Source organism: Psammomys obesus, unplaced genomic scaffold (assembly GCF_907164565.1).
Source record: "Psammomys obesus unplaced genomic scaffold, mPsaObe1.curated_primary_1811, whole genome shotgun sequence".
Taxonomy (NCBI): Eukaryota; Metazoa; Chordata; class Mammalia; order Rodentia; family Muridae; genus Psammomys; species Psammomys obesus.
In genome coordinates this window covers 5,168,311-5,190,433 of record NW_026596131.1, presented here as the reverse complement: position 1 = coordinate 5,190,433, position 22,123 = coordinate 5,168,311, and the positions used below count along the sequence as shown (strand labels likewise).

Sequence of the window (22,123 nt, the reverse complement as noted above, 5' to 3'; positions counted from 1 at the left end):
AGCGATTAAATAAGTAAACTAATAAAAAAAAAATCTACAGAGGGGCTGGAGAGATGGCTCATCAGCTAAGAGCACCAGCTGCTCTTCCAGAGGGCAAGGGTTCAATCCCCAGCACCCACGTGGCAGGTCACAGCTGTCTGTCGCTTCAGGCCCAGTGATAGTACAGCGTCTTCTGATAGCCAATGACATTGCATGTACATGGTGTCTAGCTATCTAGGCAAAATACCCAACACGCAAAATAAGGGGAAAAATATTCATCATGTCAGAGGATTCCCCTCCGGTTCTGTTTTACTTTTACACGTGCAAATGTAATATACACTCGTGATAACTCCCAACATGACAGAGTCATAGAAATGCAAATGGGAACAGGGTGGGCGGTGGTCCAGGGAGTCAGGTGAATCCAGCTTCATGTATGTCTGAGCCCGGGAGATGCTAGTTATCACAGGGGTGGGTGGAATTGCCGCAGAACTGATTAAAGAGCTTGAGGGTATGGGATATACTCTAAGCCATCTCTGGTCATCTATGCCATCAGAGACATTCATCTCCTCTGCTGCCGCCTCACAGTTTGTCTCTCTCATGTCTCTTCCATTCCCCAGTCATTTGGGCTGCTCTGAGAGACTCTGCTCTTGGAGGCTGACCCTAAAAATTTGCCTCATTCGGGCTGAGCTGGACATGGCAGGCTGGAACAGCTAGCTGCTGTCCACAACAGGAGACCGAGGGCAGGAAGAGAGACATCTGGTGTTTATTCCCCAAGTGATGTGTCCTGGCAACAGTTGAATCTCTCTGAGAAGACTGGCTCCTACTTAGAGTACCAGCTCTCCTTCCTTTGGATTTTGCTAATGGACTACCTTCCCACACTTGTTTCTCTCCGGGCTTTCCCACACTTTCTACGGACTCCCTTAACGCTAGCCCCATGTCTAAGAAATTACTTTATGGAACTTCCTGTTTTGAAGCAGTCAGATAGACCCACCGTGAGGATACAAACTCTTTAAGGTTCTACCTTCCATCCCAGACTGTAAAAGAAACACAAGGGTGAGAGACATGTTTCTGAAACTCTGTATCCCCAATCCTTGGTACAGTGGACTGAACTACAGAAGCTAGGACATTCTACTGAGATGATCTTAGACCTAGGTGTTGAAGGGCATTGCAGCTCATGTGAATGACACATCTTTATACTTAAGAGTAGATTTTATTCTTTAGAGAGAAGTTCGATGGCACTGTAGATTATATTGCATAACATTTAGGACTGTGATCTAAATTTAGGTTCTGAATCACACTCTTTTAACGATGACAAGGACACAAGATAATAGTGATGAAGAGGATGATGACAGAATCATTGTACCCGAATCACAGAAGGATTAACTCTTAGCACTACGCCCCTCTGACTTGTTACAGATAACACTGGCTTTGAGCGTTGATCTCTTTGTTGAGGTCTTGTTTACATACAGCTATGGGCTCCAATTTGGGCAGCGTAACTGTCTGAGTGTAAAATGAATTTACTAGTGTAACCATGACTCCTATCAGGGCAGTCACCTTGCTGTGTGTATAAACATGTGCATGCGAGTGTGTGTTTGTGTGGGTGCATGTCTGTGTGTGGGGAGGGTGGACGTGCGCATTCGTGTGTGCGGGTGTGGAGGTGGGAGAACAACTTTTGGTGTCCTTCCTCAGGAATCAGCTGTTTAGTCTTTTAAGATGGGACCTCTCACTGGCCTGAAGCTTACCACATAGGCTAAGCTGGCTGGCTGGGGTTTCCCGGGAGCTGGAGTCTCCTTCCAGTGCTCTAGTCACAAGTGTACTTTAATGTTTTTCTTTTTTCTTTAAAGTGGGCTCTGGGAATTGAACTCAGGTCCTCATGCCTTCAGGGCAGGTACTTTACCCACAGTGCTCTCCGGGATACAGAACACTAGCATCACTTTAGCATTTCCCCTTCTTCCCCTTCCCCCTTCTTTATTGGCCCGGCCCCTCCCAACTGCATCAACATTGTGATCTGGTGTTCAGTGAGCTCCTTGTTGCCGTGCTCTCCATCATGCGGACTCCTGCTTCTGCATTCTTTCTTATTTTCTTCTGACACCTTTGTTTGCCTGCTTTACTTGCTTGTGTCCCACTTTTCTTTTAAGACCCCATCTTCTCTGGGTCTGGAGAGATGGCTCAGAAGTTAAGAGCACTGGCTGCTCTTTCAATAGGTCCTGAGTTCAATTCCCAGCAACTACATGGTGGCTTACAACCAACTATATGTGATCTAGTGCCCTCTTCTGGAGTGAAGGTGTACATACAGACAGAACACTCTATTAATAATAATAATAATAATAATAATAATAATATATTATATATATTTTTAAGACTCCTTCTCTGGAATGCCCCCAACATCACAATTGCATTTCAGTTAGAAAAGATAAAAAGGTCTTTCCAAAGCCCTGTATCGTGCTGTCTGGTTTCCAACATGTTTATATCGTGTTTTGCACTGGTTTTATGAAATTATTCTATCTCTCTAGGAAACTGTAAGCTCCTTGAGACAGAATGGGATCATAGTCTGCTACGAAGGCCAGACTTTTCAGCACAGTGCCCATGTATGATATAATTATGATTATTGTTTAACGAGGTTAATGGCGTCAATTTCTTTTCCAGGACACTACCTAAACCCTTAATATCAAATTACATATCGGAACATTTTGGTTGCAAGGAACAGAGACTTAGCTACGTGGGAAATTCACAAAGGCACTCTTTACCTTTGGGGAGGCCCTGGCCCAGCTCTGTCCCAACGCACTTCTCACCTGCCTCACAGCCCCTCTGTTGCTTTCTGCCTGAACAGTTCAATTGCTTCTCTATGATTTTTGGCTTCTTTTGCTCACTTTTCATTTCTACTTTCTTCTGAATTCAGCTCGCAATTCACCTCAGATTCCCCGTGTCTCAGTTTCATGTCTCTCTCTCTCTGGTTGACATCTGCAAAGGCAATAATCTAAGAAGCCCAATTTAAGCTCTGTGGAACCACATCAAAGGCTGGGGGCTTGCCTGTGGCACAGCTGCCGAGCGTCCCTAGTCCAGTGAGCTATGGGACGGTCCTCCAAAATGTAATTACTTGACAGGGAAGCGTGAGAGAAAAAGAGGTGTGGGGGACAATGGCAGGCTTTCAAGGACTCGTTCTGTTCTAGAGCTGAGCATAATTCCTTGCACTTTTTCCTTTCTCCGTTTCTGAACAATTTAAGTCATTCCAGGAAGTCACTTCTGTTTTCTCTACTCAGTACTTATAGGATTAAGAAATGCTGGCACTGGAAGGAACCTCCAGCTTTATTTGCTTACACGTATTCTATGTAACACCAAACCCAGAAGTTGTTCCGTGAAGAAAAGTCAAGATATTCCAGCTATGTCCCGGGATCCCGGCTCACGTAAGGAGCCTACTTCTCAGAGTTCTGGTTTGGCTGGCAGGGACTCTGGTCCTCTGCACCAGCTCACCCCTGGGGAGCTCAGATCCTTTCTATTGAAGGCCGTGAAGGAGGGGCTTCTGAATGGGCTCCAAAGGGAACAAATCACGAGCCCTTTGACGTTGTTTGCAAACTTGAGTCGGTATCATGTGAATATATATGTGAGCATGTTTTCTGAGAGTATCCATAGTTTTCAACAGATTCTTACAAAAAAAAATATGGCCTGAAAGAAAAAAAAATAGTGCATAAGGGTATATACTCTAAAGGTAGACCAGTTGACCGAGCTCTACTAAGGGAAATCCTTTTGCTTTCAACTTGAAACATGTTAGATGAAAGACTGGGTATCCATTCTGCTTGTGTGGACAGGAGAAAGTGCTTGAGATGGCCGAGCTGAAAAGGTCTTGATGATTAGGTAGGGGCTTCATCCTTTCATTTTTTTAGATATTTGCCAACATAGGACCATCAGCTGGTGACATGCATACGTCTCCCCAGACAGGCTGACCATGGGGGAATGCGTGGAGTGAATGGATACTCTGAAGGCCTCTCTTCTGTTCCATCTGCTCAATTTTAGGTTAATTTAGAAGTTATTTAAGAGTCCATTAACGACAAACAAATGCAATCAGCAGGAATTAGAAGTAAAATATAATTTGCCTAAGGATACACAGCTCGCTAAAGAGTGTCTTCAGCCTTCCTCTGCCTTCCTCACTTCTTCCTCTCTTGTAATCAACATCTTACCAATTAGTCTATTTGTTGGGTCAATAAATAAAAGCCGACATCTGATTTTCCTTAAATATTTATTTAGGAACAATCATCGTTTCTCACTTACGTATTAAAAGCTTAATGGACACTTTATTAGATTATCGTGAACCTGTTGAAATTTTTTACTGATATCATGAACCTGTTTAAAATTTTTACTTCGAATTTTCACTTTAAAATTTTTACTTAGCGCTGACTTATCGGAAGGTGCCAAATTCTTCCGCAAGCTGTCATGGGAAAGCCCCGTTCCCGCCGTGCTTTGTGCTTTTGTTAGTGCGTGCTCCATCTCACTTCTGAACACAACGGGGTCCTAGGGTAACAGGCTCACACACCTTGGGGCAGATGCTCTAGTTTCAGCATCCCTGACCGGTCCTTCCTACCTGAGGCTTGGTCCAGGTAGCGCCGGACGCCGCCCCCTGGTGGCAGGTGGGAGCCCGCGCAGTGCATGCTAATGAGCGCGCGGCGCTGCTCGCTGATTGGTTGGCGCGAATTCCAGCTGCTTTGCTTGTCGGCGGGTGCGAGGGAGAGTCAGAGGGGCGGCAGTCGGCGTTCTGGGACCTGCGCGTTCCGCTCTCCGTGCCTCCCGGTCCACGCCCAGGCTGGTTGGTGAACTTGGGGCTTTCCCCTTTTCCCTCCCATTCGTGTTGTGGTCGTGAATTCATCCAGGGTCCAGATGACGATCCGACACCAAGGCCAGCAGTACAGGCCGAGGATGGCTTTTCTCCAAAAGGTACCCCGGGTGTCCCCACCTGGACCCTGGCAGGTGGGCGGGGACCCCGGTATGTGGAATGTCCAAGGGAAGGTTTGGGCATCGGGCAGAGGGCGTCCATCTGGGTCGGTCCGCGCTGCCCAAATTGTGCTAAACGACTTCAGTTGCTATTATGTGTTGCATTTTAAAACTAGAATGATTAGGTCTTGGCGTGAACTGTTTATAGTGGAGAATTTGAAGGCAGCTGTGATGGTCGGCTGGAGGCCGAAAACAACCTGTTACTCAGGGAGGAGGGTGCTGGAAGCTGCGCGGGGATTTGAGACAGCCGGTATTGTTCCATGGAAGCAGTTACTAAATGAACATTTTGAGCTTTGTTATTGATACCAAACAGCAGAATTTTAATATGTGTGTGTGTGTGTGTGTGTGTGTGTATGTGTGTATTTGTGTGTAAAGAGACCAGGGAAATGTTGTGATTTGTGGGGTCAAGAGCTCCCCCCCTCCCCTTTGAGGATGGTAATCTGTATTTTCTGTCCAGTCAGAACCTTTTCCTGTCGGTGGCAAATGGCTAGCACGGGGTGTCCTGTCCGTTCACGATGGACTTGTGGGAGGCAGAATGTACCTGTGGGGCGATGTGGGCAAAGTGGTTCGTTTTGTTCTGGGCTTTTGGGTTAGAAGGCATGGGAAGAGACACTCACGAGATTAGGTCCCAGGTCACTCGTCTGCCCTACCCTACCTCCGGCTCATGCCACTTCTCATGGGATTATCCTGGTGAGCAGAATTAGCCTGATGCTTTGTGACAAGCTGGGCCCAGCCTTGAGCCGCCGGAGCTTAGCAACTGGTTACAGTTGGTGACTGCGGGTCCTAATCTACAGGAGGCTAAAAGCTGCTCAGACCTGGGCACATCAGGGCGTTTGTCCTACCTGCTCATCTCCTTCCAGAAGCCAGGTAGAAGAGGTGTGGCTTTCATGCTGAAAACAGAAGGGAACATTGTCTCGATCAGGAGAGGGGACAGTGCAGCTCCCAGCTCCTAAAAGGACAAGAAGCTGCCCAAGTCTGGCGGTTAAAAGTGAAACAGCGTCTTCAGGTTGTGTCCCGGGACCGTCTTCTCCTTCCACGAGGGAAGCCTGGCGTGGAGGCTTAGAACACCCATCTGGAGCACCCATGTGCTTCCTGATCCCTAAGCCTTTGCCTTGGCTGTCTGAGCGGTGTCTTGCTTTCCAACCTCCTCCTCCAACCCCCAACCCCAGCAGATCTTACCTCCACCTTCCTCACCTTCTCCCTAGTCCCTCTCACCTCCATCCCAACCATCCTCACCTCTACCTCAGACTCCCTCACTTCTGCCCCAGCCTCTGCTTCTCCACCCTGTCCCCTCCCCTCTCTCCCATCTCCCTTTTAATCCTACCCAAGCCTCCTCTTCCACCGCCTCTGCTCTCACTCTGCTTCATGGACCTCATTGCCTCTCTCCTCCATGACATCCTTCACATGCATTGGCTTCATCTCCAAACTAAGTGACCTCTTTTGCACGATCCTCCCCTCCATATTGGCTTTCTAGGCTCAAGGGATATTGTCTGCACTTTGCAGCCTGACTGCTCAGGGTCCTGTTGCCACCATCTCCCCGGCTCTACCTCTCACCCACCTCCCACTCTTGCCCTCCCAAAAGAAGAGCACAGCAAGCCCAGGCACCCTGAACTGTCACTCAGGAATGTCCTCATTTCTCTAGGAACCCCATACTCTTTCAGGCATCGTGGGAACACAATTTTCCCCGTCTATCAAACTCCCACTCCTCTGTGAAGCAGGCTTTTCCTCTCTGGGTCTACAGACTCTGTCCTCCTCACCCACAGTAGTGCTTCCCTATCTGTCTTGTGCTGGCAAGGATCCTGTCTGCAGCCCATCTGTGGCTGCTGGGGTCCTGGGTCCTGGATCAAAGAGCCCCTTAGGTCAGAGGACAGAGCAGAGGTCTACAGAGCCTCAGGAGCTCATGGTAGGAAATCCTCAGCATTTACCCACCTGAGCTAGATGAGAAGCCTTTTAGAGAAAGCCCGGGGCCATCAGAATGTGATCCCAGGTGCAGGCACCACCACTTAGGGTGTGCTCTGATGTATCCAGGGTCCAAGGAAGGCAGAGCTTTGCATGCATTATCTCCTTTGCTTTGTCAGACAGTAGCTAGTGTAAGGACAGAGAGGGACACTGAGGCTCATAGAGGTTAAGTGACTCGCCGGTCACCCAGGCATCGGTGGAACCTGGAAACAGTACAACCTTGCCTGTGCAAGTGTGATACAGTGATCGGTGTTTTCCTGTGGTGGAGGACAGGTGAGGGGAGGTGAGAGCGGAAGGATAAGTGGGAGAGTCTAGACAGGGGAGGGGGCAGTGCTGCAGGTAGGGGGAACAGCAGGTGCCAAGGTGCTGAGGTGCAAAGACACAGGGAATGTGGTGAGTTTGAGGATATGTTGGCCCTTAGGAGACATATTTTAAACCCGCAAGAAATGGGCAGAAAGGTAGAAGGAGGCAGAGGAGACAATAGTGAGCCCTTAGAATGCCTTGGCGGCACTTTGATCTCCCACCCACCCTAGGGAATCACTGTAAACTTTGAAACAGAGAAGTGACGTGGCCGACTGTAAATTAAGATGACCGCTGTGGTGAGCCAGATGAATAATGAGACATTTCCATTTCCCCCGAGTCCCCCATTACTCCAGACACTGGATAAGGGGCTCTTCCCAAAGGCCAGGAAATCGATGCTGCTCAGAAAGAGTTTTCCTCTTGTCAGTCAAAGGGTTCCCATCACATGTCTCCACCTCAAGCTCAGTGCAGTGCCTTGAGAGAATGCCCCTTTGCCAAGCTGCTGCTCATCTGGAAGATCAGGGCTTGTTCAAGATGTGTTGATGCCTGTGGGTGCAGCTCAGTTAGCATGATTGTTTAGTGTGCACAAAGCCCCGGATTCACCCCCCAGTGCCGCATACACTAGATGATGGTGGTGCATGCTTGTAATCCCAGCTCTTGGGAGGTAGAGGCAGGAGGATCACTAGTGCAAGGCCATCCTTGGCTACTGTCTTAGTTGAGGTTACTGTTGTGATAAACATCATGACCAAAAGCAACTTGGCAAGGAAAGGGTTTGCTTTATTTTACACTTCCAGGTAGCAGTTCATCATGGAGGTAAGTCAGGGCAGAAACCAGGAGGCAGGAACAGAGGCAGAGGTCATAGAGGAGTGCTGCTTACTGGATTGCTCCCCAGTGCTTGTTCAGCCTGATGTCTTATCACATCTAGGATGGATAGCTCAGGGGTGGCACTGTTTACAGTGAGCTGGGCCTTTTCACATTAATCCTCCATCAAGAAAATGCCCTATAGACTGGCCTACAGGCTAATCCTATTGGGGCATGTTCTTTATTGAGATTCCTCCTTCCAAAATGACCCTAGCTTGTGTCAAGTTGACATTAGAAACTAGCCATCACAGCTACACAGTGAGTGTGGGATCTTGGCTGAAAAAAGACAAATGTGACAGAAACCTGGAGACCCACTAGCTGATGACGAGGCAAACTGAAGAGCATAGATGAGTAGCTCTGGCTCCATGGACTCTCACTCTGGTGCTGGTCCACATACCTCAGTGATACCATGGTCACCATCTTGGCCATTTCCATTTCACAGTGCCCTTGGGGTTTCTTGATGCCATGGGAAGGAGCCCCTTGTTAGGTGACTTGACTTTTCCACATGGCTTCTGGTAGCTCACTTCTGCTTGGACAGCAATTGAGAAGCAGAGGTATCAAGGAGACTGGGGCAGAAGGTGGTACCGCTCTCTCATACCCATCCCTTTCGTTTGGTCTACAAAATGAAGCACTGAGTGCCAGGTGTCAGGTACACCAAGCAACTTTGAGCCCAGTGAGAAAGACATATCAAACATGTACATGAGACACACAGTACATGGTTGTGGCAGACATTGTCGGAGGATGTGCTCAGTGTGGAAGACGTGTGCTGTGCCTGGGATCGGAGGAGTAAGGTTTCACAAGGAGGCTTTTAACTGAGCTAAGAAGAATTATTGATGTTTTTCCTGGAAGAGGGGATGGTGAGCAACATTTTAGGCTGAACTAAAATACAGAAATGTGAGATAGATGTCAATACAGGAGACTCCTTGAGGCTGGATCACCAGGCCCAGAGAGGGCAGCCAGTGGGTGGGTGCTGAGGTGGGTGTGTGGGAAGGCAGGAGGCAAGAGAGGCTCACAGCTGGAGAGCGTCACTCGACATGGTGAAGAGCTGGTGCTTTCTGCGTTTAATGAGACGCCGTTTGATGTTCTTTAAAGCCAGGGATGAATGTGATGGGCTTGTTTACGTGCTGCAGGGGTGATTCTGATGAGAGCCTGAGTGCTTCTTGATACTTGGCTGCGTTCTAGAAAATGCCGATACCAAGCCTGAACATTCCTATGCAGTGGAGAATGGCCCGGCACTTCTGATTCTCCTGCCTCCACCTCCCAAGTGCTGGTATTTTAGATGTGTGTTCTCGTGGTGCTGGGAATTAAGCCCAGGGCCTCATGCATGGTAGGCAGGCAGCCTACCAACTAAGTTATGTGTCCACTTCAAGGTGTTAGTCTTCCTAGAAGAGGTTGCTGGGTGGTTTGAATAGACATTTGAATCACTGGGATCGCTGGACAACAATCGGATATATGATGGGTACCCAACTGGGAATTTCACTGACATGGATGGAATATGAATTAATACTCTGCACACCTGACAAATCCCCAAAAAATAATGGTCCCACTCAAAACGAATGTCCACGGGACATTCTTTCTTAATTTAAGGAGTAGTATGGGTGTGCTGAGTGGGTGCCGAATCTCATCACTTAGGAGGATGAGCTGAGACCATGCTAAAGGCTGTGGACCAGCTGAGGTTCAAAATGGTTTCGAGCACTTTCCAACGGGGCAGGGCTTAGGGGCCAGGTATGAGATGTGCAAGGCACAAAAGCATGGTGGGCAGAGGCTGGCCACTGTCCTAGCTGGGGTTGCCTGCCACGCCTTGCTGCCCTAACAATAGGGTGGAGAGAGCAGATTCGGGGACCAGACCACCATGCAGCAGCCAGGCCAAGTGCTAGCAAAGGGCTTTAATCCACTGAGTTGAGCTGACCACAGCTTATTTGTAACAGCAGCTCCTCCGTTAGAGGAATAACCTCGTGGTTTTGGGTCACTTTCCCCATCTCAGTGTAGGAATGCGCTGGTTGTGATTGCCCCCAGCCTTCTCCAGTGTTCAGGAAAATTCCAGCCCCTGAGATCTTCCACTGTGAGTGACAGCTCCTTAATTTGAAGAGCAGTGTGGGTGTGATAGGCGGGATGTCAGAGACTTCAAAACCATTGCTGCGGATCATCTTATGTTGCCGAGGGTCCCTAGCTCACCCGCAGTCAAGTTTTAGGCTGCATCTAGAAGGCCAACTCCGGGGTCATCCAGGGGCCCAGGAAGGGCCTGGTTTTATGGTGTTTCTGTGTTGCCTGGGAACGAGGCCCAGCTGATTCTTTCTCTTGAGAGGAGCCGGAAGCTGGTCTTCCTGGGAGCAGGGTGAGGACGGCTGTGGCTGTTCTTTATCTAGAGAAGTTGGGCAGAGTGAAAGGTTCACAACAGAAGCCCCAGGCAGGCTGAGTGGATTAAATAATGCCTCATAGCCCTTGAGATGGGAATCTATGCTCAGCCCGTGGCTGGGGTGGGTCTGTCAGAAGCCTCTCTCGTTGATTTGTAGATAGCTGTTCTCTGTCCTCACACCGTCTTCTCAAGTAGTGCCCAATCCTCTTCTCATAAGGACATCAATTATACTGGAGCGGGACCTATGCACGTGACATTATTTGGTGTGCGTGTGTATGTGTATGCATGTGTGTATATGGGTGTCACTGGGGACTGAATCCAAGGTTTTTTGAAAGCTAGGCCATGCACTACCACTGGCTGTTGGCTTGTTCTCTTCATTAAAAATACTCCTTTAAAAAATTACATTTCTAAGTTTATTTGTGGGTGTGCACTTACACTACCACACACGGGTAGAAGTTGAAGGACACCTTTTGGGAGTCAGTCCTCACCTCCCACCGTGTGGCTCCCAGAGATTAAACTTGGGTTGGCAGGCTTGGCTGCAGGAACCTCTACCCACTGAGCCATCTTGCCAGACCCAGCCGTTTTGTTTGTTTGTTTTTTAAACACAGGGTCTTGCTGTGTAATTCAGACTAGTGTTGACTGCTGGATTCCCCTGCCTCTGGGTGGGAGTGCTCGGGCGTTTCCCTGGCTCTTATCACCTCTTTAAAGACCCCACTTCTCAGCTATATTCAGAGATACTGAGGCTGAAACTTCAATATATGAATTTGGGGAACACTCTTCAACCCAAACAGCCTCTCAGAGATGGCGCCATGAGCCAAGAATCCTGACAATTTTAAGTGGCTGGGGAGACCCCTCAGAGGGATTGATGGGGGGAAAAGTCTAAGAAAAATTGATTGGAATCCCAGTGTGCCGCCTCCCTCACAACGTTCCCCGAGGCGAGTGTGATGAACTCCCTCCCACAGGCGTCTCCTTTTTGTGAAGGGTGACACACCTGCTAGAAAGAAATCTGACTCTCTCATTGTAATTTCTAAAATAACTCTCATTATTCCTCCTCTGAAGGTTATTTTCAAATTCTTAATAACCAGTTTTTTTTTTTTTTTAATGCAAAGACAAGGAATCAAATCTGCTGACTTTCTTGGGGAAAGTCAGGGTTTCCCGCTTTGAAGGCAAGACCCGGCCTCTTCTCCAATATTGTCCGAATGAAACAACTTTGTCTCACCTAACAAAACAATTTTGAGGAAGATAACCCAGTCAGTAAAATGCTTGGCCTGTAAGCATGAAGACCCAAGTTCCTTGCCCAGAACCCACATAAAAAAAAAAAAAAAAAAAAAAGCAACATATGCAGTGACACACATTTGCAACCTCAGGGCAGGGAGGGGGAGGGACACAGACAGGTGGAGCCCCCCGACTCTGTACTCGACCTTCAAGACCAAGGTGGGTGGACTGAGGGACAACAGCCACGGTTGTCCCTAGCCTCACACATGTCTACCTACAGACAGACACACAGACACACACACATGCACTCACACAGGCGAACACACGAGTTTTAAGTGAAGTCAGCCTTTCACTTTGGCGGCCAGCGTGAGAGAAAGGAGTCTTGGCTTGAGCTTTAGAGAAAGCAGGTACGTCTTTTCCTCTCTGTACCTGAGACTCCCAGCTAAGAACTCTTGGAAAGTCACATCACCCCGAAGAATACTCTGCCAAATGTGGCGACCCCCTCCCCCGTTTCTATACCTTCCTATTGGTAGGGCTTCCTTGGTCCCCTGGCCAGCTCACTGGCTACAGCTGTCTCCCAGCCCCAGTCACTAATCGCTGCTTCTCTCTGACCTGAGACATTTTCAAGCTCTTACCTCACAGAAGGCCAAGTACTGAAACTGTAGTGTGTGTGTGTGTGTGTGTGTGTGTGTGTGTGTACACGCACTTGCCTGTGTGTTTGTGGATATGCCCATGTATATGGAGAGTGGAAATCAGCCTTGGGTGTTGTTCCTCAGGAACTATCCATGTAGTTTTTGAGACAGGGTCTCTCACTAGGGCTTGGGGTTCACCAAGTAGAATAGGGGTCTGCCTGTGTGGCTCTGAGATGACACGGATGGTGCCCAGAGTTTTACCTGGGAGGTACTGGGGATTGATTGACCTTGGCTGCTCGTGGTTTTGTGGTTAGCACTTCGTGGGTTGAGTCAGCTGGCCAGACCCTGAGATGCGATTTCTGTTTCCGATGGCACCGACAGCTTGGGAAGTTTCTTTGCAGGCAGTAAGGGGCAGTCCCTGGTGCTGCTGGCTCTCTGCTAAAGCTGACCTTTGGCCTGTGTCTGGGAGTGGCCTTGGCCACACACCTGAGCCCAGCCCATATCTTGAGATGGTGGCTTAGCTGCAAATGCTAGTTTTTGCAGCAAAGATAACATACTATCCGCTCCCCGTCAGTGCTGAACCTGGACATCCGCCCACACTCCTGAGACGATGGGGGCCCTCCGTCTTCAGGGCAAGGTGGCCAAGTGGGAGGTTAACAGGTAAAACTTCCCAGTTCAGGGCTTCCCTGGGTGATCTTCAGCCTCCACTGCTGCTGGGCTAGTCTCTCTCTTTTAATTTTAGTTTTGTGTTATTGTGGTAAGACTTAGCCCGAGAGCTAACTTAGATTTTTAGGGACATGGCACAGTATTATTAACTTAAAAAAATAACAACACTGTACAGCATGTTTCTAGGATTACTCCTCCTAGCTGAAATTTTATACCCAACAGTTAGCAAATCTGCATTTCCTCTCCTCTAAGCCCCTGGCAACCGATTTTTGCCTTTAAACAGTACTTCGTATAAGGGACCTGTCTCCTTCTCTGTCTGACTTATTTTTCCACCAAAGTAAACTTACGCTTGCACTGGGCAGCCATATCTTTCAATATTGCAGACCTGTCTTCTGGCACGTGTGTATCAGATATTGTTTATCTCTTTACAATGTCTGTATCACTGTCAGAAGCATCATTGCCTACACAGGAGCGCAAGCGTCAGCCTCCCCGCTTCCCGGTGGAGAAAGGTGAGAGAGACTCAGTGCTCTTCCGTGCCACCCTCCTGCCGCCAGTTGGAGTACAGCTGGGTCCTCAGGACGAAGAGTTTTGGGGGTAATTTTAGTCACCTTCATCATCTGGCTCACTTTTTTTTTTTCGAGAGAGGATTTCTCTATGTAGCCTTGGCTGTCCTGGTCTTGCTTTGTACACCAGGCTGGCTGTGAACTCACAGTGATCCGACTGCTACCGGCTCCCTGAGTGAGTGCTTTGGACTAAAGGCGTGCGCCACCATGCCCGGTTTCATCATCTGGCTCTTAGTGCCACTGGCATTGTTTTTGTTTTGTTTTGTTTTGTTTGGTTTGGTTTCTAATTCAGTGTGTAATTTTGATCTCATAAATATTACTGTATTTTAATGCTTTCAGGGTTTAATCACATTTAATCTTCACAGAATCCCTGTAATGACATAGGTGGTTAAGCTCCAGTTTATGGAGATTCAAATGAAGCAATAAGAGGTTCAGCTTTGGGGCCTTTGTTTGTTTGCTTGGATTCTGTGTTTAAAACTAAGGGCTTCGTGCATGCTAGGTGTGCGCTCTTCCACTGAGCTATGCCACCTGGCCCCAAATTTAGCAACTTAAGGCTTCTCACTTCTAGACTGGAGCAGAGTTTTGAACTGAGCTCTCCTGTCACCCAGATTCTTTGCTTTTATGTTGGTTGACTCCTTTTCATGTAACTGTCTCTGCTGCTCCATTGTAGGAAATAAAAAAAGAGTGTCTGGCTATGTATTATTTCTTATTAGCCCTAAGATTATCATGGCGGTATTATTTAACCTGCTATCACAAATGAGACATAGACACCTGTTATATTTATAATTGCCTTCTTTATCTTGGCCCGGGCAGATATTTCCCTTACGGTGTTTCAATATCCTTACCACCCATCTCCCAGCCCCCATCCAATGCCATCCACCTTAATCCTCCTCAGTTGGACTACCTTTTTATCCATAACCCTATGGTACTTGCTTATATTCTTCATCTGGGCCTTTTCACACCATGATTGGAGTCCTTCCTTGGCCCACGTGGTGTTTTCTCCAAGCTAACCCATCCTGGTGTCCTCCTCCTTCCTCTCTTCCTGTCCATCTGTCTCTCTCCCGTGATTTCTTGTGGGGTTTTCCAAAGCCTGGGAATCTTATCCGTGCTTACCTCATTCTGCACTGCCCAAGGATAAGCTGTTTAATTAGCCAGTTGGGTATAATGACTTAAGCAGGTCTACACAGAGGGACAGTAATTAGCATGAGGCCAATCCCCAACACTGCTCTCTGAGGACTGGGGGTTTATTTCTGAGGACTGGGGGTTTATCTCTGAAGACTAGGGGTCTATCTCTGAGGACTAGGGGTCTATCCCTGAGGACTGGGGATGTATCTTTGACTGTTTTGTACCCTCCCAGTGCTCAATAAATACCTGAATTTGTTTCAGTGATGGGTGAAACAAATTTTGCCCCCAGGTGTCTGAAAATAGACCTGTTGGCTGAGTTCCAAAGATGCATTAATGGCATGCATGCTATTAATATAATTGAATGTAAGAATGGCAGCTTATGCTCCCAGCATCCCTAATCAAAACAATCTAAGAATCTGAAACCAAACACTCCAGAACTGGAAGCCTGTTGAGTATTAACATGATGGCATAATAAAAAAGTTCACTCGAAGCCAAAGCAAAGCAAAACCAACCAACCAACCAACCAAACCTCCCAAACCCACCTAGTTCATATAAAAAATAATTTAGAACATTGAATAAAATTTTCTTTTGGCCACATGTCAAAAGCAGTACATGTAACAAAAATGAATTTCATGTTTAGACATCATGGTTTTCCACCTCTGAGAGAAGCCATGTATTTGTAAATATCCCAGATCTGAAATCTAAAGAGCTTCTGGAATCATGCATGTGAGCTAGGGGATATTCACGCTGTATGTCTTTATACATATAGTGCATATATACACATGCAAACACACATGTCTCCTCCTAACATAGTTGCTTAATTAGATACCAAATCATATGGATTAGTGAGGCACATGTTACCATGATCCCCATTTTAAAGAGGAAGGAGATCTCATGAGCTTAAATGGGCTGCCCCAAGTTCTTCAGTTAAGGGAGAAAGGAATCCCAACAGGCGGGATGAGAATCTGTGGTTCATTTTGCTTCTGTCCACAAACAGCTTCAAGCTGCAAAAGGACTCGTTTGTCACCGCAGCAGCACAGTGTCAGAGGGGTTATTGGGTTATGTCACAGGAAAACAATGGTGATAGAATCAAGTTTGTTAAATCAAGAAGCTAGTAAACCGGGGAGTTGCTTGCTTTAGGTGTTGGTGAGGACGTGTGTAGGCTGGTCCTGAGGGTATGTTCAGGTGTGTGCAGCTCTCAGCCCTCAGGATAGAGGTGTGGACCAGGGAAAGACCAGGGGGGTTTCTTGTTCTCATTTGTTGGTTCACGTCCTGAGCTTGTGGCTCTGGCTGCCCTTAAGCCTAGAGACCTGTATCTACCACCCGATCTTCTTCCTACTGCTCACGTTCTGTGTGTCTTGTAAGATTCACTCTGGGAATGCTTGCTCTCCTAATCCCTCTGCGGGGCTTGTTTTTACATTATCTTTTGGACTTGATCTTTACTGTATCTTGTTACAGCATTTTCTTTTTATAACGGCTTCAGCTTTCTTCACTGTTAACTTTGTTGGGCCCAACCTCAGTCCAAACATACTAAATGGGGAGAGAGGGAGAGGCAGGCAAGACAGGCTATAGCTTGCAAGGACATATCTCCAAGGACATTACCCTCTCCAGCCCTCTCCCACCCCCCTAAGTTTCCATCACTCCCATTAGTCTTTCAGATTATGACCTCATAGATGGATTAACCAATTGGTCAGACTTTTCATGATCTAGTTACTCTCTCAAAGCCCTCTTCTATACAGATTTGGGGACCAAACCTTCAATACATGTGTTTTTTGGAGGGACACATCCAAACCAGATGCAAACCAGAATACTTCCTGTGCATTATATATAAATTAAGGTTTGTTATGGCTACATATACTTAGAACAAATTATCCTGGGTTTAGTCCTACCTGTGGCTTTTACATCTGCTGGGATCTTGCAATATTCTCCCCGAGAATGGAGAGATGATTGCACCTGTGCAATCTTAGGCCTATGGACCACTATTGTTCTTTGGTTTCCCAGCATTGCCCAGGGCTAAAGCTGCTTGTTGAAGCACTGATGGCCATTGCAAGTAATGATGGTCTAGGAAGAAACCATGATAATCTCTTTATTAATGGGGATTTCCTAAGGGAGGAGAAGTTTGGAATCCCTGCACATGAAGCTTTGTACCAACCACAAACACCAAATGGCAATAGAAACATCTAGGTTGTTTCTTCTGAGCATATAAAACATCTATTCTGCTTAAAACTATGTTTTACCTGATTTTTATTTCCATTTAGTTTTTTTTTTTTCCAAGTGGGAGTATGACTTTGTTGTTGCTATGTTTCTGTTCTTTTGAGACAAAGTCTCACTATGTAACCCTGGCTGGCCTGCAACTCACTAAGTAGACCAGGCTGTTCTCAAACTTGCAAGCAATCCTACTGTCTCCATCTTCCAAGTGCTAGGGTTACTGTCATGTATTACCATATTTTGTGGAAAATATTATTTACTGGCATTTAAAAGCATGAATATGTTGTTTATCATTTGTGTGTTTATGTGTGCGGCGGGGGGTGTTTGGTATGTGTACTACAGTGCACTCATGGAAGTCAGAGGGCGACTTTGTGGAGTTGGTTCTTTCCTTCCACCTTGATGAGGGGCTGAGGATCAAAGCTGGGTCTCCACACCTGCACAGCCAGTGTCCTTACTTGCTAAGCCATTTTCGCTGGCCCCCTATTTTGGTTTTGTTGAGACAGGGTAGTCGTGGCCGGCCTGGAACTTGCAGGGATCCTCTTACCTCTACCTCCCGAAGGCCGGTGTCACAGGCATGTGCTGCCATGCCCGGCAGAAGATAAAAGAGTCTTTTAACCATTAAAAATGTGCCTGAGGTAATCTCCCCTCGACGTCTTCCTATGCTGCAAGCTTCCTTGGAGTATTTGTTAATTTTCCTTGGCTTCAACGACTCTTCTGGCTATTCATTACTTTTTAATTTGTCTCCTGACTCTTGCTTTTTCTGTACTTGGGGCGGTCATCTTCAGATAGTGCAAGTCTGTCAGCAGCCCTTTGTGAGCATACTAGAACAGAAGTGCCTTTTATCTCTCCCTCTCTCCCTGCCTTTTCTCTTCTCTTAGCCTCTCCTTGCAGTGAGAGTTTTGGTTTCTTTAAAAACCTAGTTATGTTATGTGGCTATGTTTTTGTTTTAATCCCAGGTGTGGGATAAGAGGCTGCTTCACAGCAGGTGATGATTTGCCTCCTGCACCAGTAGGGGCGTGGTCTTTGCCAGCTGTAGATATTTAATTCTGGGGGTGTCTGGAGAGGGGATAGATTGGAGAGCCCGGAGAGGGCCTGTGGCAGCTGCTGTTCCCTGTTTTGCTGCCCCTGCTGCTGTGGGTTTGCCCTTTGCTGTTACATTTGCTATTGCTGGATTGCTGGTTTTCTGGTTTGCTGTATGACTTGGTATCCTGACTACTGAGACTGGACTTGCACCAAGGAACCCAACAATCCTAATAAGCAGGAAGTAGCCTATAGTGATCTACACCCACTTTTCCCTCTAACCTTTTCTTACCTAGTGTTGGGGGTTGGAAGGGATTAGGGTGGAATAAGGGTTGAAAGGGGGATAGAGGTATAAGAACCTAATAAAATAGATAAGAAAAGTACATGCCAACACCTCCTCTTCTCACTCCTCCTCCCTCTCCTTCCACTCAGCACACCGGCAGTTGAACCCAGAACCTCTATAATGCTAGGTAATGCTCTAACACAGAGCGACATTCCCAGCCATTCTTTGGGAGTTCCTTTTCTGGAAACTGACTGCTCTGGTCAGATAGGTCACAAGCCTTGGCATCAACATCTCTCATTCTCACTCAGCTACCTGACCACTTACAAGTGCTGCCAATTCCCGAGTGTCCAGAGCCCAGTCTGCTGACCATCTTCCCCATCCTGCCTTCATTTGCTTATTAGTTTATGTATCTGATGCTAGTTTAGTATCACCTCTATCTAAGACACTCCCCCAGGCATTTGGAATACAGTAGGAAGTGTCAACAGAGGAAGACCAGCTTCCACGAGCTACATTTCCAGGGGCAAGGAAGAACATCTAATAAACAATAAACTAAAGCAAATCGCTTCGTGTGTTAGATGTTGAACGCTATAGAAAAAGCAACCAGAGGTCAGGAGATCTGAGGGTGTTGAAGTTGCAGCTTTGAGTAGAATGGTCAGGGTAGGTCTCCTGGAATATTAGACGAAAAGGTGAGAAAAGGAGGCAAGGGCCATTCTAGCTGAGTCAGAGGCTCAGCTGCTCCTCTGCTGGGACAGCTTGAGGATATGATGGCAAGGGATGAAGCCTGGACTCTTGCAGAAACTGTGAATGGGCCAGGGACCACCTCACCCTTTTCTACCCTGGGAAAAACCTCCATATTGTGGGCACATTTCCAAAATTCCCTCCAGTACCAGCGGCTGGACCAAAGTCTTCACTCAGGAGTGGTATGGAGAGACAACTGTGACCCAGCCTCCTCCTGACATCCTCACTTCAAATAACCCTTCATCCCTCTCAGTTCACTGTCTCTCAATGTCACGGGCCACACCCTCCCACCCATCCTTCTGGTGTGCTCATCCTTGTGGTATGTTCTCATTTTCTGTCCGTCAAAATTTTTCTTGTCGAAGGCAGTTTGCTCTTGAGCCTCTATACATCCCCTGGGTCTGAATCCCTCTCTTTGCGGCCTCCCACTCTGGAGGCCTCTGTCTACGGAGCACACGTGTGGTTCTGGTTGTACCATAGCTGCTTAATGTCCGTTTGGCTCCTGCACCAGGTTGGAAGCCTGCTGGGGTCCCCTTTTCATCTTTGGCTCCTGCTCGTGCCATGGGAAGCTTCTGGAATGCTTCCACCGAGCAGGCCGTTCCCTTTCTGTCTTGCAGATTGAGGCGCTTGTGAAGGACATGCAGAACCCAGAGACGGGAGTCAGAATGCAGAACCAGAGAGTCTTGGTCACCAGCGTCCCTCACGCCATGACAGGTGATGTGGCTTCTGGCTTGGTTGTTACTTGAAACAAAAGCCATGGTGTGTGTGTGTTGGGGGGGGGTTGGCAAACTTGAGCACACTTACTGTCCTGGTTGCTTTATTGTTATTGATTATTATTATTATTAATTATTATTATTTTGTCAGTTTGACTGAAGCTAGAGTTAGCTAGAAAGAGGGCAACTCAATTAAGAAAATGTCTCCATCAAATTGCCTGTAGGCAGGTCTATAGGACATTTTTTTAATTTAGTGATTGGTATAGGCAGACCCAGCCTGTGGAGGGGGACATGCCTCTCCTGGATCCTGAATTGTATAAGAAACCCAGCTGAGCAAGCCACAAGGAGGTAGCTAGTAAGCAGTGTTCCTCCATGGCTTCCGCCTCATTTCCGGCCTCCAGGTTCCTGCCTTGGCTTCGCTTAATGGACTATGACCTGAGATATATAAATCAAATGAACCTTTTTCTCCCTAAGCTGCTTTTGGTTATGCTGTTCCTCCACAGCAATAAAAACCCAACTCAGTGGAGAGGGCTGTGCCAAACTGCCACAGCCTGCCTTTGTAAGTAAAGTTTTATTTTTGTTACAGTCACAGCTGCTTTGTCGTTCTGGCTACAGAGCTGAAATATACGGCTGTGCTCAGACTGCACTGGGTCCACAAAACTAAAATATTTACTGCTGTTTGGCTGGGAGACCGGGGATTTTGTCTCTCTTCACCCTTCTAATTCAAACTCATATCCTCCTGAGCTTTCCCGTGGGATTGGAGGCCCCCTACCTCCTCCTTGTGTGATGGTTGAAGGATACTCCAGAGTATCACCTGGGGACAGTGGTGTGTGGTGGGTGCTAGGTGTGAACATAAGGAGGCATTTTGCTTGCTCTGTTAGCATGCTTTGAGATCCGGGTTTGTGGTCGAGAAGAGGCCTCAGCAAGGCGCCTGCAGAAGCAGCCACAGACAGCTTCTCAGAACCAGGGATTTGTGAGCCTGCAGTCTTGACCCTGCCCATGACCTTGCTCTATTGCTCTCTCTCTCCCTCTCTTCTGCCTCCCCGCCCCCCGCACATGCACATAGAAGGTCAACCCTGTCTGTTGTCTGTTCCTTAGGTGCCGTCTACTTTGTGTTTTGAGATGGGCCTTGAGCTCTCCTGTCTCCCCAGCATTCCTGGCACCACACTTAGCTTTTAAAACAAAACAGAAAACAAACAAAGCAAAACAACTCAGGCCCTCAAGCTTGCGTGTGAAACACTGCCAACTGAGCAGTCCCCGGCATCCGGAATAAGCATTTTTCACAGTTTTATGTCGTAGAGACGGGCTGCCTCCCACCACCAGTCTGATTGCTCTGAATGTGTTCCCTGTTTAAAATGAAAAATAAAGTCACCAGGGTGGTCATACCTATCCCCACATTCTCACAGGTGCTGACAGACACAGGAGGGACAGTGCAGGCCTTTTCCACACGTCAGCCATCTGCTGCGTGCTGGGCCCCTGAGCAGCACAGGCTCATTCTTGTGGCGCTTCTCTCAGACAGGGTGATCACTGTTCTCGTGCAACAGTGAGAAAACCAAGATGAGGGCAAACGCATCATCAAGGGTTCCTCCAACACAAGTAATGGAAGGCCCACTCTGGCTTGTTGGGGTGAAATAGGAGTTGACTGGAGTGTTTCAGAGTAGTTCAGGGACACATGCAGGAGTAGGGCTCAGAGTAGCTCTGGGCCAAAGAGTGGGGACCTGTGGGTAGGCTTGGGGGTGGAGGGAAGGAATCTGGTTCTCATTGTTTAAGAGGCAGCTGTCCTTAAAGGCATCCTGGTAGCTGTCTGTCGATTCTGCCTTGGATTTGTAAATGATGGGCTAGAGGAACCTTCAGTGGGAGGCTCTTATCTTGCTTGTGCTGACCCCAGCGCTTGGAATGGCCGTGTGCATGAGGATGGCTAAGGAAAGCGTACTGAATGTGTGGATCGGTTCTGAGACAGCGGTGCAAAGAGCCTGGCTGTGAGTAGAACACCTAGGGTTTAATCCCTCAAGTACCTTCCCCAGCCCTGCTCTCATCTTCTCACTATAAAGCGGCAACAGAAAAACCCTGTCTGAGAGGAAGGTCTCAGGGATGAAAGAGACCATGCTGCTCAAGGGCCTAGCATGTAGCAGGTGCCTCCCGGCCTGGGAAAGTTGGCAGTTCCCTCCCCTGAGGCAGAATAAAGTTAGGGGTAGTTATGACGACCCCTGTTTTACAGATGGGGCTATAGATATATAAAGCAGCCCGAGAGGGCTGTAGCTGTGGCTCCCTGGTACAGCTCTTGCCTAACACGGGTGTGGTCCTAGATTCAGCCCCCAGCATTGAAACAATACTGAGGTTAAGAACTAGCCCCCATGGCACCGAGCCCATTCATGAGTGACCTTGAACTTGAGTCCAGGATTGAGACCTAGACTTCATCTAATCCCATGTCAGTGTAGTGTGTGAACGTGCCCTTCCTCCCCTTGAACATGGCTTAGGTGTGGTTTCTAGATAAGGCTGCCCATTTGCTCTGTCTTCGCTTGAGT

The 22,123-nt window shown here is 47.8% G+C and overlaps 1 protein-coding gene across 3 annotated transcripts in view; it reads left to right on the top strand.

Annotated features, from left to right (window-relative positions):
• The window catches only part of Rgs9 (regulator of G protein signaling 9), a 104,817-nt gene that overhangs the window by 31,317 nt on the left and 51,377 nt on the right, over positions 1 to 22,123 (top strand). For 2 of the 3 annotated variants that reach the window (XM_055592431.1, XM_055592430.1), the window contains exons 1-2: positions 4,697 to 4,905; positions 19,503 to 19,599. In XM_055592431.1, the coding sequence (XP_055448406.1) occupies positions 4,849 to 4,905; positions 19,503 to 19,599 (154 nt within the window). In that variant the 5' untranslated portion in view covers positions 4,697 to 4,848. Of the gene's footprint in view, positions 1 to 4,696; positions 4,906 to 19,502; positions 19,600 to 22,123 lie in introns of those variants that run through there. The other variant, XM_055592432.1, reaches the window with a different exon arrangement.